This window comes from Moschus berezovskii, chromosome 6, assembly GCF_049115385.1.
Source record: "Moschus berezovskii isolate FMDL1 chromosome 6, NW_MosBer_1.0, whole genome shotgun sequence".
In the NCBI taxonomy this organism is placed as follows: Eukaryota; Metazoa; Chordata; class Mammalia; order Artiodactyla; family Moschidae; genus Moschus; species Moschus berezovskii.
In genome coordinates this window covers 123395026-123411787 of record NC_142465.1, presented here as the reverse complement: position 1 = coordinate 123411787, position 16762 = coordinate 123395026, and the positions used below count along the sequence as shown (strand labels likewise).

Genomic DNA, 16762 nt, shown 5'->3' with positions numbered 1-16762 from the left:
CCGCGCGCTCCTTCCTCCCGCTGAGGGGGCCGGGTGCACGCTCCGTCCTCGGCAGCGCCTATGCAGGTCGTCGCTTTTCCGGGGCCCTGAGAAGGCGAGTCCGGCCGCCCGCGAGGCCCCGGCGTGAGGCGGAGGCATGGCCAGCGTCCCGCAGCTGGTGGACGACCTGTGTGAGGTCCTCCTGCCGGCCGCCAAGGCTCCCTCGGGCCTGCGCCGCGGGAGCCGCAGGAAGGCCAAGCGGGGCCTCAAGAGGGTGGCCTACGACGCCCTGTTCACGGGCCTCTTTCGCGAGGAGGGCCGCGGGCTGCAGCCCGGCCTCCCGAGGCTGCCGGTGAGGAACAGGATCCTCATGCTGTCTTTCGACCTGCGGGTGGGCGGCCTGGGCGCCGAGGCCGACCGCCTGGAGGAGCTGGTGGAGGGGCTGGAGGCCGCGCCGCGCCAGCCGCTGGCGGAGCTGGGCGCGGTCCTGGAGCTGCTGGTGCGGCTGGCGGGCAGCGGGCCCCCGCGAGTGCGGCGGCGCTGGCGGGGCGTCTTCCTGCACAGCCGGCAGGTCGGGAGAGCCCTTCCCTACGGCGGCTACGACTGCGCCGACTTGAGCGAGTTGGAGGCGGACGTGCGTTCGCTCATCTCCGGAGAGGAGTCTCTGTGTCGAGACCTCGTCCGCAAGACGCGGCAGGTGATGGAGGCGGCCCCGGGCACCGGGCTGCCCGCCGTCGGGCTCTTTTCGTACGGCGACCCCTGCGGGGACAGGTTTGAAAGGGACACCCGCGTCTCGCTCTTCGGAGCGCTGGTGCACAGCCGCACGGCCGACCTGGACGTCCGCCTGGACCTGCCCCCGGTGCCGGACAGCGCAGACCTCTCCGGACTGGCCATCAAGGTAGGGTGTTTGCTTCCTGCCTGCGGCTCCTCGGGCTTGGGAAGCGCCTCGTTTGACCCTCCTTCCACTGGGGTAAAGGGAGGACAGCCGGAGTCCAGCACTGGCGGTTGAGCTGTGGGGTGGAGCTGCTCGTGCGGACTCCCAGCGGCCCCCTCCTTGCAGGCCCGAGTCGCATGCCACTGTTTTCTTGTATCTGCCATTCAGTCATTTCTCCTGCCTTCCAGTTGATGTTTAAACTCCCTGGCGGCTCAGAGGGTAGAGAATCCACCTGCAGTGCGGCAGACCCGGTTTCAATCCCTGTGTGGGAAGATCCCCCCGGAGAAGTATCCCACTCCAGTATTCTTGCCTGGAGAATTCTATGGACAGAGGAGGGCTACAGCCCTTGGGGTTGCAAAGAGTCAGAGGCAGCTGAGCACAGAATGCCTGCTAAGTCACTTCAGTCCTGTCCGATTCTTTGCAACCCCTTTGGACTGTAGCCCACCAGGCTCCTCTGTCCTTGGAATTCTCCAGGCAAGAATACTGGAGTGGGTAGCCGTTCCCTTCTCCACGGATCCTCCCGACCCAGGGATTGAATCCTCGTAGCTTATGTCTCCTGCACTGGCAGGCTGGTTCTACAGCATAGCACGCAAAACGGAGTAAGTCTGACTCCTCCTGTTTGCTCACGCACTCGGCAGCCATAGGTGCCAAAAATCATTTCTCCTGTTTGTGCAGTGTTCTATGCTTTCTTCTGGATGAAGTGGGATTTGTCAGACCTTGTTAATCATCCTTTGCCCTTGCATGGGGTCACACAGAGTCCGACACGACTGAAGTGACTTAGTAGCAGCAGCAGCAGCTTTGCTGAAAGGATGTGGTGTTACTGTTCAGTTCTTCCTTTAGTAGGAGACATTTACATTGTTTCCAACCGTAATGCTGTAGCAAACTCCCTGGGAGAAGTGAATTTTTATGTGTCTATGTGATTTTTTTTTTTTTTTTAATGCTGGGTTCCCCAAAATGGAATTTCCAGATCAGAGACATGTTATGGAAAATGTCATTATGAGTTATTTTGAGGCTTATAAGCCTCAATAAGTTTGTGTTGTTTGAAATTGGAAATTGATAATGATTAAATTTAATTTCTTAAATGATTCACTGGGGGCAAAAACATGGTGTAGTAACTTGTGTGCTTGAGAAAAAGAGAAGAAACGTTCTGCTGGGTCTTTCCCATAGAGTGAACATGAGCGTGTGGAAGGATTCCTGGAACTCTCCTCACACTGGGGTGGAATCCAGACACCATGCCGCAGGTGAAGTCCTTTTCCCATGGGTTCCAGGTCCCTCCGAGCGTGGATCAGTCAGAAGATGAAGGGTTCCAGTCAGCATCCAATCTGACTCCTGACTCCCAGTCTGAGCCGGGCGTGACACCAGACATTGACCTGTGGGACGCTGTGCTCACCTACGAGGCCAGCAAGCGGAGATGCTGGGAGCAAGTTGGATGGTTTGTGAGCCTTTGCCCTCAGTGCACATCCTGCCCCTGCCCCGCCCTCGAATGTGGCCTTTCCTCAGCCCAGATTAGGGACTTGGCAGTTTCAGTCACGCTGTGTGCAAGTTGTCTGCCCTGAGGGTTGAGGGAACCACCAGGAGAAACCTACGGAAGTTCCCACCGAGCCAGCAACGGCTGCAGCTCACGTCCGGGCGTGATGGCTCCTGGTCGCGGTGGCAGGCTCTGCGGTGGGTGCCGGGCACGGGGTTCTGCTGAGGGAGTGCTTCTCACACCTGGGAGACCTGAGGGTGGTGCTCCCCTGAGGGAAGCCCGTCATCGCAGTGTTCCCTGATGGGTGCTCTGACACTGGGTCTTTCAGCCCATGGTGTGCTGGCGTCTCACAGCCTCCCAGAGTTGGGGGTAGAGGACCCATCTCCCACATGTTTGGGCACCTCTTCTCTGCTGACAGTTCTGTGGGATGCCAGCGTGGGGAGCCCTGCGGGAGAGAGGCGGAGTTTGCAGGGAGCTGCGTTCTTCCGACGCAGCCTTGGCTCCTGCGGGGCCTCCCTGGAACGAGCATGTGCTCAGGGTGTTGTGTGGGCCCTGCTCCTGCTGGAGGGGCTTTCCCGGCGTGCGCATCTTTCCCTGGGCGAGGCCCTCTCCCTGCTTCCCCAAGCACCGCCGGCACTGGTGGCTGTCTGGTCCTGCAGGAGCGCCCTTGCCCTGTGACTTCCTGTTCGGTCCTCCCCGGTCTTGTGTGTACAAGCAGACCTAACCACCTGCTGCCCGCGAAGTCCTCGCAAGTCTGAATGCTGGCCATCAGGCAGCACTGCTTTCTTTTGTGAATGTTCACGAGTGGATTTCACTTGCCAATTCCCGATTTTCTCTGCTGTTTTTCAGATCACTCTTCAGTAGGAGGCATGATTGCTCAGCCAGTCAACGTTCTTGTCCCCTTTTGTGAATGCACTTAATTTCCTCAGTGTCCCCCTGAAGTAAAACTGATCCCACAGCTTCAGAGTGAGGGCTGCTTCTTGGTGTCCCTTCAAGGAGGGTGGAGGCCAGTACGTTAGCCTGCGCCCCCGCAGGAGACTCTGGCCGCCCTGCAGCTCTTCCACTGCCTCTTCTGTTGCAGCTGGATTCCCCTGCCCCTGAAGCCTGTTGCTCAAGTTCATTTGGAGAATCTTGGGAATCTGTTGCTGTTGGAGCCCAGTCACTAGCTAGTTTCTTGCCAGGAACTCTGACAAATGGGCAGTCACAGCTTCCTTGGCAGCCACAGCCCTTGATTGTGAACTCTGCCCTTGCCTGAGACCCCCGGAGGACTCCCACCCCTGTGCTTCACCTGCCAGCCAGCTTGGGTCTCCCTGATGCTGGCACCTCAGCATCTGTCACACTTCTGGGGAAGTGGTCTTGTGATGTTAAGGGCCAGGTTCTCGGTGGGGACAAATATGAATGTGGTGTTTCCTTCACGGGCTCTCCTCTTTCAGCTCTCAGTCACCGAGGGGGTTGACCCTGGGAAAGTGGTCAGAGGCTGACGCCTGCGTGCACAGTGGGGTGGCACCCTCAGCACTGGAGCCTCGGGGGTCCCTGGAGCTCCAGAGGCTCCTCCCCTCCAGCTCTCCCTGCCCTGAGGAGTGCAGGCTTCTGTCGTGGCCTGGCTGGGCCCCCCTGCTGATCTGGATGCTCAGGACTGGCCCGCCTGCTTCTCCTGCCCACCCGGCCATCCTCTGCTTGGCCAGCGCCGCCTTCCAGGGATGACAATCGGAGTGCACTGCTCCGCCCGCCACCCCACAGCCCTGCCCACTGGGACTGGCCGCGGGCCCCTGCCCTCAGCCCTTCCATGCTGATCCCAGAGCACCTGGCCCCTTTCTCCTCCCGTCTCTAGGCTTCCACGCAGGCCACTCCCGCCCCCGGGGACACTGCTCTGGGCGTGGCCTTGCTCCCCTGGCCTTCCTGAGCAGCATCTCCGCTCCCTCGGTCCCTTTAGGGCTCCTGTCCTGGGCGGCACATCACACCTCCTCGCAGCCTATGTCTCGTAGCGGCGCCGGCCCTGTGAGGCTGGGCTCGTCTGCCTGACTGCTCTGGCCCCTGCTCTTGCTGAATGAGGGAAAGGGTGCCTTATGGTGCACTGTCCATCAAGAAGCTTTTTTGGTTTTAGCAAGTTCTAAGATTTTTCCTGGGCTCCTTTTATTAAGAATCTACTTCTTCCAGTGGACTTGAAAAAGCAGCTCTTTCATGCTTTCAGTAGGAGTTGATGGTTTCCAAAGGAATATCTAAGAAACGGTGCTGTCTCTGGCCTCTTTTGAAAAGTGTGACCAGGCTGGTAGACCCTGTTCTTGAACTTCCTGCAGAATCCCCGTAGGCAGAGACCCTAGGGCAGGTGTGTGCCTGTTTTCTCCTAGAATGTCAGGGAACTTTTGGCTCTGTACGATCTTTGTATTTTCTTGGGCAGAGTGCTAACGTCCTATGGTGTGAAGTTTAACGTCTCAGCCCTTTTGAAGTTTACATCAGTGGCGTTAAGCACATTCAAGTTAGGTGACCGTCACCACCATCCTCTCCAGAGCTCTCGCCCTCCCAAACTGAGAGTGTGTCTGCACCCCGACCCCGACTGTCTCCTTTTTGTGTCTGTGACTGTGACTTTGGGGGCCCACAGGAGTGGGCTCATGCGGCAGTTGTCCTCGTGCGTGACCGGGTTGATCATTCAGCCTTACGCCCTCAGGGTTCCTCTGTGTTGTGGCGCCTGACGCGGTGTGTCAGAATTTCTTCCCCCTGAAGGCTGGAGTAACGTTCCTCTGTGTGGACAGACCACAACCTTATCCATCCTCTGCTGATGGACACTTGTGCGGGTCTGATTGTGCCGCTCCGGGCCCGCGTGTTGTTTCCCACGTAGAGGTCATCGCAGGCGAGCGCGGCATCAGCCAGAGCACCAGCGTGTGCCCTGTGGGTCAGGCTGGGTGGGGACACTTACTGCGCAGTGCTGTCTGCTGGGCCTGCCGGACGCGGCCTGGGGGCGATGGGCGTCTCCTCTGGCCGTAGACACCTCACGCTGTTGGGTTGCTCTGTGTCCTGCCCTCTGCCCACCTCAGCTCGCCGCCTGCTCTGTCCCCACAGCCCCCCTGGCCATCGAGAGGAGCCCTACCTCACCGAGGCGGGAAGGGACGCCTTTGACAGGTTCTGCCGGCTTCGCCAAGGGGAGCTGCAGGTGCTGGGTGGGAGCCTCCTGCAGGCCCCACAGCCCGTCCTGGTGAAGGAGTGCGAGCTGGTGAAGGACGCGCTCAACGTCCTGATTGGAGTCGTGTCCGCCACGTTCTCTCTCTGCCAGGTAAAGAGGTGAGGTGTGGCCAGGAAACCGTCTTGGCAGCCTCCCTGGGGATGGTCTTCTTGTCTCAGTTTTAAAAACTGATTTTCCTCATATGAATGGAATCACGAAGTGTTTGTCCTTTGTGTCTGACTTATTTCATTCATCATGATGATCTCAAGGTTCATTCACATTGTAGTCTGTGTCAGAATTTCCTTCTTTTTTATATGTATTCTACACATGTATTGTTATTTAGTCACTAAGTCATGCCCGACTCTGCGACCCCATGGACTGCAGCATTCCAGGCTTCCCTGTTCTTCACTATCTCCCAGTGTTTGCTCAGATTCATATCCATTGAGTCAGTGATGCTATCTAACCATCTCATGCTCTGCCATCCTCTTCTGCTTTTACTCTCAATCTTTCCCAGCATCAGAGTCTTTTCCAGTGAGTGGGCTCTTGGTATCAGGTGGCCAAAGTATTGGAGCTTCAGCTTCAGTATCAGTCCTTCCAATGAATATTCAGAGTTGATTTCCTTTAGGATGCACTGGTTAGATCTCCTTGCTGCCCAAGGGACTCTCAAGAGTCTTCTCCAGCACCACAGTTTGAAGGCATCAGTTCTTTGGCGCTCAGCCTTTTTTATTGTCCAGCTCCTATATCCATCCATGACTGATGGAAAAACCATAGCTTTTACTCTATGGACCTTTGTAGGCAAAACGATGTCCTGCTTTTTAATACACCGTCTAGGTGTGTCATCGCTCTCCTTCCAAGGAGTAAGCGTCTTTTAATTTCATGACTGAAATCACCATCTGCAGTGATTTTTGGAGCCCAAGAAAAATAAAATCTGTCACTGCTTCTACTTTTTCTGCACTTATTTGCCATGAAGTGATGCCATAATCTTAGTTTTTTGAATGTTCAGTTCTAAGCCAAGTTTTCACTCTTTTTCACACTCACCCAGAGGCTCTTTCTGCCATTAGAGTGGTATCATCTGCACATATGAGATTGTTGATACTTCTCCCGGCAGTCATGACTCCAGCTTGTGCTTCATCCAGCGTAGCATTTTGCATGATGTACTCTGCATGCAAGTTAAATAATCAGGGTGACAATATACAACCTTGACATACTGCTTTCCTAGTTTTGAACCAGTCTGTTTTTCCATGTAAGGTTCTAACTGTTGCCTCTTGACCTGCATACAGGTTTCTCAGGAGACAAGGTGGTCTGATACTCCCATCTCTTTAGGAATTTTCCACAGTTTGTTATGATCCACACAGTCAAAGGCTTTAGCGTAGTCAATGAAGCAGCAGTTTTTCTGGAACTTTCTTGCTTTTCTATGATCCAGTGTATCCTGGCGATTTGCTCTCTGGTTCCTCTCCCTTTTCTAAACCCAGCTTGTACATCTGGAAGTTCTCAGTTCATGTACGTCTGAAGCCTCACTTGAAGGATTTTGAGCATAACCTTACCAATGTGCAAAGTTAGCACAATTGTACGGCAGTTTGAACATTCTTTGGCATTGCTCTTCTTGGAATTGGAATGAAAACTGACATTTTCCAGTCCTGTGGCCACTGCTAAGTTTTCCAAATTTATTGACATATTGAGTGCAGCACTTTAACAGCATTATCTTTTAAGATTTGAAATAACTCAGCTGGAATTTTGTCACTTCCACTAGCTTTGTTCGTAGTGATGCTTCCTAAGGCCCACTTGACTTCAGGCTCCAAGATATCAGACTCTAGGTGAGTGACCACACCATTGTGGTTATCTGGGTCATTAAGACCTTTTTTGGTACAGTTCTTCAGTGTATTCTTGCCACCTCTTTTTAATCTCGTCTGCTTCTGTTAGGTCTTTACCCTTCTGTCCTTAATCGTGCCCATCCTTGCATGAAATGTTCACTTGACATCTCCAGTTTTCTTGAGGAGATCTCTGGTCTTTCCCATTCTGTTGTTTTCCTCTACTTCTTTGCACTGTTCATTTAAGAAACTGTTCTCTCTGCTCACTGTTCTCTGGAGCTCTGCATTCAGTAGGGTGTATCTTTCCCTCTCTCCCTTGCTATGTGTGTAAAGACCACGTTTTGTTAGCTATTTGCCAGTCGATGGACGCTCTGGTGGGTCTCGCCCTCTGACTGTTTTGGACAGTGCTGTTGTGAACATGGGTGCATTAGTTCTTCACGGTATGTTCCTGGGAGTGCACAAATTGGCTGCACCGGGTCTGTGGTGGCACACGGGATCTTTAATTGTGGCATGCAGGGCCTTTTTAGTTGCAGCCTGTGGGATCTAATTCCCTGACCAGGGAGCGAACCTGGGCCCCCTGCATTGTGCAGAATCTTAGCCACTGGACCACCAAGGAAGTCCCAGTAATTCTGTTAACTTTTTGAGAAGCTAACAAACTAATTTTTCACCATGACTGTACCCTTTTACACTCCCTCCAGCAGTGTGTGTTATTCTGGGGTTCCAGTTTTCTACATCCTCACCAATACTTGTTATCCCCCTACTCCTTTTTTGGTAAATAATAGCTGTCCCAGTGGGTGTGAAGTGGTGTCTCATTATAGTTTTTTTCCCCAAAATCCAAATGTTTATTTTTTAAATTTTTTAATTGGAGGATAATTGCTTTTTGGTGTTGTGTTGGTTTCTGCCGTTTAGCAATGAGAATCAGTCATGACTGTATAAATGCACACATGTGTATATACATCCCCTCCCTGTTGAGTCTCCCTCCCACCCCTCACCCCCAGGGTGTTACAGCTTGTGGGGTCTCTCATCTCTGCGAGTGGGCTTGGTCCCGTGGTATGGGGATCTTAGTTCCTGGAGCGGGGAGCGAACCTGTGCCGCCTGCAGTGAGAGCACTGAGCATGGGGAGCGCCTGGGTGTGTCATCCTGACATCGTTAGATACTCCAGTCTGTGAGCATGGGACATCGTTGCATTTATTTAGGGCTTTAATTTCTCTCAGCAGTGTTTTCTAGTTTTCACTTTAACAAGTCTTTTGCCTCCTCAGTTAAATTTACTTAAGTACTTTATTCTTAAATTGCGCTTGTAAACGGAACTGTTTCTTACTTTCCTTTTTTGGATTGTTCATTGCAAGTGTATGGAAATTCAAATGATTTTTGTATGTTGATTTTGTATCCTGGTACTTTGCTGAATTCATTTAACGGCTCTAACACATGTTTTGTGGATTCTTTAGCATTTTCTGTATATAAGATCATGTCATCTGCAAATAGATCATTTTACTTCTTCCTTTCCAACCTGCATGTTAAAATTTCTCCTTGTCTAACTGCTGTATGTGGGACTTAAGTATTATGTTGAAGTGGTGAAAGCACGCGTTCTTGCCTTGTTCCTTATTACAGGGAGAAGCTTTCAGTCTCTCAATACTGAGTGTAATGCGAGCTGTGGATTTTTCACACACAGTCTTTATCCTGTTGAGCCAGTTCCATTCTTTTCCTAGTTTTTTGAGTGTTTTTAATTGTGAAAAGGTATTGTTCAGTTGCTCAGTCATATCCGACTCTTTGCAACCCCATGGACTGCAGCATGCCAGGCTTCCCTGTCCTTCACCATCTCCAGGAGCTTGTGAAAACTCGTGTCCATTGAGTCAGTGATGCCATCCAACCATCTTGTCCTCTCTTGTCCCCTTCTCCTCCTGCCCTCAATCCTTCCCAGCATCAAGGTCTTTTCTCGTAAGTTGAGTCTTTGCCTTAGGTGAGCAAAGTATTGGAACTTCAGCTTCAGCATCAATCCTTCCAGTGAGTATTCAGGATGGGTTTCCTTTAGGATTGAATTGACTTCTGTCAGATACTTTTTTTGCATCGGCTGGCACAACCATGTGTATGATTTTTTCCTTCGTTCTGTTAATGTGTGTTACACTGATCTTTGTGGTTGAACTGCCCTTGCGTTCCTGAGATAAAACCCGCTTGGTCATAGTGTGTAACCCTTTAACACGCTGCTGGATTCAGTTTGTTAACATCTTCTCAAAGGTTTTTGTGTCTGTGCTCATAAGGAATGCTGGACTGTAGTCTTTTCCTTGTAATGTCTGTGTCTTGCTTTGGCATCAGAACAATACTGGCCTCTTAGAATTAGGAAGTATTCCTCCTGTTTAAGTTTTGGAAGAGTTTAATAACAATTGGTGGTGTTTTTTTTTTTTTTACTTTATTTATTTGGTGCCCTGGGTCCTGGTTGCAGCACACAGAATCTTTGATCTTAGTTTCGGCATGTGGGATCTAGTTTCCTGACCAGGAATCGAACCCAGGCTCCCTGCATTGGGAGTGAGGAGTCTTAGCCACAGGACCACCAGGGAAGTCCCAACAATTGGTGTTCTTTATTGGTAGAATTTACCAGTGAAGCCATCTGGTGTTGGACTTCTCTTGTTTGGGTTTTTGTTTTATTTTGTTTTCTTTAAATCTTAAAATTCATGTGACATTAACATTTACCATATTAACCTGTGGGAGGTGTCATGTCATGTCAGTGGCAGCCTGCTGGCAGAGGCTTTCTGTCTCCTGTGCCCTCCCTGTGTGTCTGGGTTTGGGGCTCCTGGTCTAGGGGTCCTCAGGGCAGTGCTGAGGTTGGGTGCCTGGGTGGAATGGGAGGCAGCACCACCCTGGGTGCCCCACCCCAGTGACCTCGCTTTTGTCCCGTCCAGCCAGCTCAGGCCTTCACAGTGAAGCGGGGCATCCATGTCTCAGGAGCGTCCCCCGAGAGCATCAGCAGCCTCCTCTCCGAGGTGGCCGAGTGCGGGACCCACTATGCGCGCCTCAGCCACTTCTCTCTGCAGCCCGTGCTGGACTCCTCCTTCAGCAAGGGCCTCGTGTTCCAGGTGCGGCCCCACTTGATGCTGTTGCAGGTCCGCAGGCGCTGTACGCAGGCCTGCCCCGGGGCCTCTGAGCCAGACCATACTCCGCTCAGCGACGTCAGAGCCTGTCAGCTGCCCTTCGGGAATGGTGGCTGGGGACCACTTCTTGCCTGGCCCATCACTGCATGGAAACCTGGGTGGCTGCGTTGGGGCCGTGAGAGCGTGGGAGGCAGCTGTGGCTAGTGCTGGGGGCCGGGGGCCGGGGCAGGCCAGTGGTGTGGAGGGAGCGCGTGCTGCCTGGTCCCCACCGGGCCCCTGGCACGGGCCTGAACCAGGTCTGCCTAAAGCCTTGTCCTTGGTGTGTGCAGCCTGAGAGTGAGTGCAGGCACTGGGCTGCACCCTCTGCACTCGGACATCACACAAGGGCTGCTGGGGTGATGTGACAAGGTTCGGATTCTTGGATGGGCTTGAGCAGGGCTGGAAGGGCGGAGGGAAACCCAGACAGGACTGCCGTGTTGAATGTCTGGGATGGCGGGCAGGACAGCAGCCTCCTGGGGCCTGGCGTTTGCTCTGGAGCACTCCAGCAGGCCACCTGGAAGTATGTGAGCTGCACTGGGGCCACACTCCTGGGCACCGCCCCGGACACCAGTGTCCTCGGGACCCCAGTGGCCTGAGTGGCCAGAGGCCCTCTGGGAGTTGGCATCTGTGCGCCCAGCCCAGCTGCCTGGGATCTGCAAGGTCCAGATTCCGGGTGCGACTGGCCTGGGGGGGCTTGCAGTGGGCTCGGGCTTCTGGCCGGGCAGGTGTCTGCATGTGACCCGCAGATGCCCATTCCTTGGGAAACAGAGCCGCGGGCTTGGGGGTGGAGGCCCAACTTTTTCCCGCACCCAGGCAGTTCTCTGGTTCTGAGCTTGGTGGCCGTGCCTCTGGGCCTGGCCACCCTCCTTCCAGCCCCCTGCCCTGCAGGCCTTCACGAGCGGCCTGAGGCGATACCTGCAGTACTACCGCGCTTGTGTGCTCGCCACCCCGCCCACCCTGAGCCTCCTCACCATCGGCTTTCTCTTCAAGAAGCTGGGCCGGCAGCTCAGGTGAGCCTCGGCGTGCGACCTGGTGGCTGGTGAGGCAGGCATGGGCTATGCTGGGTGGTGGGCGGCCTCTTGGTGGGCGTCTGGATGGCCCTTGACCCAGCTGAGTTCGTGAGATGCCCACCAGCAGGCCCAACCCAGGATCAGGGCTCCTACCCAACAGGCACACAGGGGCCCTACAGACAGACCTGGCGCCTGCACTCAGGAACTGGTCAGTGAACATGGGCAGAGTGCCTGCTGGCAGGTGCCATCTGGAGAAGGCAGAGTGGAGGACTAGGGGTTGGCGGGGTGGGTTCAATGGAGAGGAGTTCCTGCAGGCAGAGGGGAGGAGTGGGGAGGCTGAGCCTGGAGGTGTCTGGAGGGCGCGATGGGAGCACAGCCTGGAGTGGGGTGGCGAGGCGGGGGGCCCAAGGGGACTTGGTAGCCATTCAGGATGGCGGAGGAGGTGATCTGGGGGAGGTGGTGGGTGCAGGAGGGGCTCTTGGGGGAGAGCAGCAGGAGTGGGGAAGTGTCGTAGACTCAGAGTCTTGGCCAGACCTGGGAAGGAGGTGGAGATGCATGGGGTCCCTGGGAGGGGTCTGACAGGCAGCTCAAAGCTGAGCTTCTTGTGCAGGCGGTTTTAAAGCCAGACCATGTGGACAGGCAGGGGAGGGTCTGGGTCTTCTGCCCACCTGGTCTCCCCGCCTCTGTGTGCAGGTACCTGGCTGAGCTCTGTGGTGTCGGCGCCACGCTCCCCAGCTCAGGTGGCGGAGAGCCCAGGGCTGCCTTCCCCACGGTGAGGGCTGGCGGGCTCTGGGGAGGGCAGGGCTCCCCCTTCTGCGTGTGGTGTGGCTGAGCCCCCCTTATTGTCTGCAGGGCGTGAAGCTGCTCTCCTACCTCTACCAGGAGGCCCTGGACAACTGCAGCAACGAACACTACCCGGTCCTGCTGTCTCTGCTCCAGACCAGCTGCGAGCCCTACACGCGGTGGGGCGGGGCGGGCCCCGGGGGCGGGGCGGGGCCACGCAGAGCGCAGCCATGGGGGAGCAGGATAGGTGGGCTTGGACTGCTGCCCCCCCACCACTCCCAGGGCGGAGCTCTCTACCCTGTGGATGTCACACCCAGCTCACCCCCCTTTCCACGCGCATGCAGGTTCATCCATGACTGGGTGTACAGTGGGGTCTTCAGAGATGTTTACGGCGAGTTCATGATCCAGGTGAACCACGAGTACTTGGGCTTCAGAGGTAGGTGGGGGCTGCCGCTGGGCAGGGATGCCGCCGTCGGCCGGGTCAGGGCTGCGCTGGTCACAGGCCTGAGCGAGCTGTCCCACGTGCAGACAGGTTTTACTGGACCCATGGCTACGTGCTCATTTCCAAAGAGGCGGAGGACTGCGTCCCTGTGTTCCTGAGCCACATCGCCCACGATGTGTACGTCTGCGGGAAGACCATCAACCTGCTGAAGCTCTGCTGCCCCCGGGTGAGGGGCGGAGCGGCCGGCCTCCGCCAGCCCCGCCCTGCCTGCCCATCTGCCCTCAGCCTGGGTCCATAATGTTCCAGCCCAGGTGGGGTTCCCTCAACCTCAGTCCCCTTGAGAGTTTCATGAGTGGCTCTGTTGAGTTTCTGTGCTCCTTCAAAGATGGGAGGAAAGCTGAAGGCCTTTCAGAGGCCAAAGGGGCAGTGGGCTCCTCCCCCTCCCCCACCTTGGAAACCGCCCCAGAGGGATGGGAAGGGCTGTGTCGGCAGGAGGATGGACCCAGGGGTCGTTTTAGGAGTCCCAGGGCTCGACTCTGCCCTGGAGCAGAGGCCTGAGCTGGTGACCATGCAGCCAAGGGCCCTGGAAGATGCCCAGTGGCAGTGGGTGGGATGGGAGGCCCCTGCAGGAGGTGCTGTCTGGTGTCTGGACAGGTTGGCGGGCGTGGACTCGGGGCTCCTGGCAGTTCAACAGCCAGGTGCAGGCCACAGTCGGGGGCAGTGGCCGGCAGAGTGCAGGGCTGAGAGGAGCAGGCTGGAGCGGCCAGGATGGGCTCAGGGCTGCTGGGGGTGCTCCAGTATCCGTGAGCCACCCCCCCAGGAGCTGCCCAGGTGTTGGCTGTGGGGGGGCGGGGCTCCCGTGGAGGGCGGGGCTACATGTGGGCGGGGCTGACCTCAGGGAGGCCGTGTGGGTGTGTCTGGGTCTTTCTGCCTTTTCCTGGAGCCTTACTTGTGGGAGCGAGGCCTGGCCTCTGCTGCAGGGCGGCGTGGCCCTGGGCGGAGACCCACACCTGCCGTTCTGGGGCCGGAGCGCGTCGGCGAGGCGTACAGTACTCGCGATTGGGCTGTCCATGTGGGTCGCACGTGGGAGGCAAAGATGGGCTATGTCGGTGAGTCCCTGGGTTAACGCGCCCCGCCCCCCGCAGCACTACCTCTGCTGCTCCGATGTCCCGGTCCCGCGCATCTCCGTGATCTTCTCCCTCGAGGAGCTGAAGGACATCGAGAAGGACTGCGCCATCTACGTGGGCCGCATGGAGAGGGTGGCGCGCCACAGCTCGGTCAGCAAGGAGGAAAAGGTGAGGGCACCACAGCCCGGCCTTCCCTGGCCCCCCCACCCCTCCTCCCGGGGCGGGGTGGGCGCCAGGCAGCCCCATCCTGGCCGGGCCATGGTTCCAGGGCAGCAGGGCCTGAGGCTCCTGGCCTCAGTGGCTGCCTTGAGCCCCCGTCCTGCTCAGAAGGGTCAGGTGCACTGAGGCCCGCCGAGCTTTGAGTGTCCTGTGTCCTGGGGAGGGGTTGATGCAAAGTCTTGGCTCCTGTGGGCAGCAGGAAGCTGTGGGTGGGGCAGACCCCTGAGAACCAGTTGGGTGGAGGGGCGAGCCCTGGGGGTGCAGGGGGCTGGCCTCTGTGGGAGGGCCAGGGTGGGCATGAGGGCTGGGGTCTTGGCCCCAGATCAATCTGAGAGAGGGTGTCACCTGCCTGGGGACCAGCATCACCGCCCTGCAGGATGGGCGCTGCACCCCCAGACCCGGTCTGAGTAGACCCCTCTTCCCTGGCTGTCCCAGGGATGGGGGGTGAAAGGTCAGACACATCAGTTGCTGGTGGTCTTTTTCAGGAATTACGGATGGAAATTGCAAAGCAAGAATTAATGGTCCAGGCCCGGGAGGCGGCGTCCAGGGTCCTGCGGGCGCTCAGTGGTGCGTGTGGCTCGCCTGCCCCTCCCATGTCGGGGGCTGCCTGCTGGGGTTCCTCACTACAGCCCCTGGTTGTCTTGTTGCAGATCGGCAGATGTCAGAGCGGATGGCCTCGGACGCCCGGAAGCGAGAGCAGTTCCAGAGGCTGAAGGAACAGTTTGTGAAGGACCAGGAGGTGGGAGGGCTGGCTGAGGGGTGGGGGGAGCGGGCTCGAGGGGTCGGCTTCACTAGCAGGGCGCCTGTGGGGTGTTCTGCAGCGACGCCGGGCGGCCAGGCAGGAGGAGCTGGACGAGGACTTCAGCTATGCCCGTGAGCTCCGGGACCGGGAGAGGAGGCTGAGGGCCCTGGAGGAGCAGCTGGAGAGGAAGGCCAGGTGGGCAGCTGGGGGGCACCGTGGCCACGCCGGGTCAACCTTCCTGGACGTCATGGCTGGTTTGGCTTTTGTGACGGTCGGTTACCTTTTGTCAGTATTTTGGCACCTTTCAGGAGTCTGTTTAGGCAGGAGCAGCAGCGGCCTGAACTGTTTTCTTGCAGTTGCCTTGTGTGGACTGGGATCCAGGCTCGGTCCACACGCTGTGCTCGTAGCCTGCCCCTCTTTCTGTTTCCTGTAAGTTAAACTGCCCCTGTTTCTTAAACTTGTCTTTAAACCTGTTAGTAGCTTGGCTGAGAGACAGGGGTTTACCCAGCACGGTGTCCGGGAGTCTCTTGTGCTCTGGCATCCCTCCCTCCCTGCAGTTCCTGCACTTCCTGCGAGCTGGCAGCACAGCTGGCACCTTAGAAGGAGCCCCTCCCTTTCCTCATTCCCTGGTCAGTGGTCCTGGCCCTGGGGACTGTTCTTGGAGCTGCGACAGAGCCAGTCAATGCTGAGTGCACATGTGTCTGTGTGCTTCCATTCTGACTTGGGTGTGCACACACGCGTGTGTGGGTAGCCGTTATTCTCTTGTTTACGTGTGGAGGAAACTAGGTATGGAGGGTGTGTCCGTGGCCTGTGGCAGCTGAATTAGAAATGGCCAGTCTGAGTTTGAAACCAGCTTCATGTTGGTGAGAGGGTCAGTACCATTGGTCGTAACGTGGCCAGCTTCGAATTGAGATGTTCTCACTGCCCCGTGCCGTTCGCGTCACCTCTCGATGCTCTGGAGCTGGCTCGGCAGCGCAAGAACCACCTTCAGTGAGGAGCGAGGTCTCACCTCCAAGAGGGTTTGAGCCCCCGGCCCGCACTCCTCCCTGTGCTTCAGGCAGTGGAGGAGCTCGTTCCGGGGTTCGCTCTGTGTGACTTCACTGCGCCTGCCCGCCAGGGGCTCCCATTTAGGGGGAGAAGCAGAAAGACCTGCTCAGTGAGGCCCTGCAGGTGTTGTGGGGGCTCCAAGGGGCCAGCTGCCCACCTGGGGAAGGTGCTCAGGGATAGGCTTCCCATTGGGGGCCCCCACACAGGGCACTGACTGGACAGTGGGGTGACTGGTGACCCATCCTGTCTGGGTGGCTGCAGGCAGGCGCTGGTGGATCATTACAGCAAGTTGTCTGCAGAGGCGGCTCGTCGGGAGCAGAAGGCACTGTGGAAGGTCCGGAGGCACCGGCTGGCCAGCGCGCGGCTTCGTTTTCTCCTGGAAGATGGGAAGCGTATTCAGGTGTTGCCACTCGTCACTCAGGAGCTCTTCCCTGGGCTCTCGGGGACTCAGGAGCCCTGAAGTCACACACAGACTGACTGTGTGCCCACTGCGGGGTTTGGGTAACGCTCTCACCAGGTGCTCAGAGGGGCGTGATGGGGGAGGCTGGGCTGCTTCAGGTGACACGGGCGGTGCTGGATGCCGGCCAGGTTCGGCAGCTGCTGCGGAGCCCTGCCTGTCGGTGTGCCCGCAGGTGTGGTGCTGGGGCTGGGGCTCTCACCCCTCACAGCTGCCGCCTTACATCATGCTGGTTCCATTTCAGGGGATGCTAGAGGCCATGGCCGAGGGGAGGCCCCTAGAGCAGCCGGTTGTCCTCCCTGGTGCCTGCTCCCAGACAGGTGCCCACTCATGGGCAGGGGACCAGGTAGGACCTAGGCCACGGAGGGTGGGCTCTGAGTTGGCTGCCCCAGGTCTGGCATGTGTCCCCACTGTCCCCTTTCATGGGCTGGAGTGTTGGGTGCAGAACCGAACCTGGGGGACAGAAC

General features: G+C 57.0%; 1 protein-coding gene across 2 annotated transcripts in view; it reads left to right on the top strand.

Annotated features, from left to right (window-relative positions):
* The first annotated feature begins 2 nt into the window (after nucleotides 1–2).
* Nucleotides 3–16762, top strand: part of TUBGCP6 (tubulin gamma complex component 6) — a 20374-nt gene continuing 3614 nt past the window's right edge. The window contains exons 1-15 of one of the 2 annotated variants that reach the window (XR_008681918.2): nucleotides 3–877; nucleotides 2182–2345; nucleotides 5439–5649; nucleotides 10241–10414; nucleotides 11357–11478; nucleotides 12172–12250; nucleotides 12331–12440; nucleotides 12606–12697; nucleotides 12790–12929; nucleotides 13849–13998; nucleotides 14535–14616; nucleotides 14700–14788; nucleotides 14871–14986; nucleotides 16100–16238; nucleotides 16540–16641. Coding sequence is in view for 1 of the 2 variants with exons in the window: in XM_055396376.2 (XP_055252351.2) it covers nucleotides 137–877; nucleotides 2182–2345; nucleotides 5439–5649; nucleotides 10241–10414; nucleotides 11357–11478; nucleotides 12172–12250; nucleotides 12331–12440; nucleotides 12606–12697; nucleotides 12790–12929; nucleotides 13849–13998; nucleotides 14535–14616; nucleotides 14700–14788; nucleotides 14871–14986; nucleotides 16100–16238; nucleotides 16540–16641 (2511 nt within the window). In the remaining variant the exon portion in view is untranslated. The remainder of the gene's footprint in view (nucleotides 878–2181; nucleotides 2346–5438; nucleotides 5650–10240; nucleotides 10415–11356; nucleotides 11479–12171; nucleotides 12251–12330; nucleotides 12441–12605; nucleotides 12698–12789; nucleotides 12930–13848; nucleotides 13999–14534; nucleotides 14617–14699; nucleotides 14789–14870; nucleotides 14987–16099; nucleotides 16239–16539; nucleotides 16642–16762) is intronic. The other variant, XM_055396376.2, reaches the window with a different exon arrangement.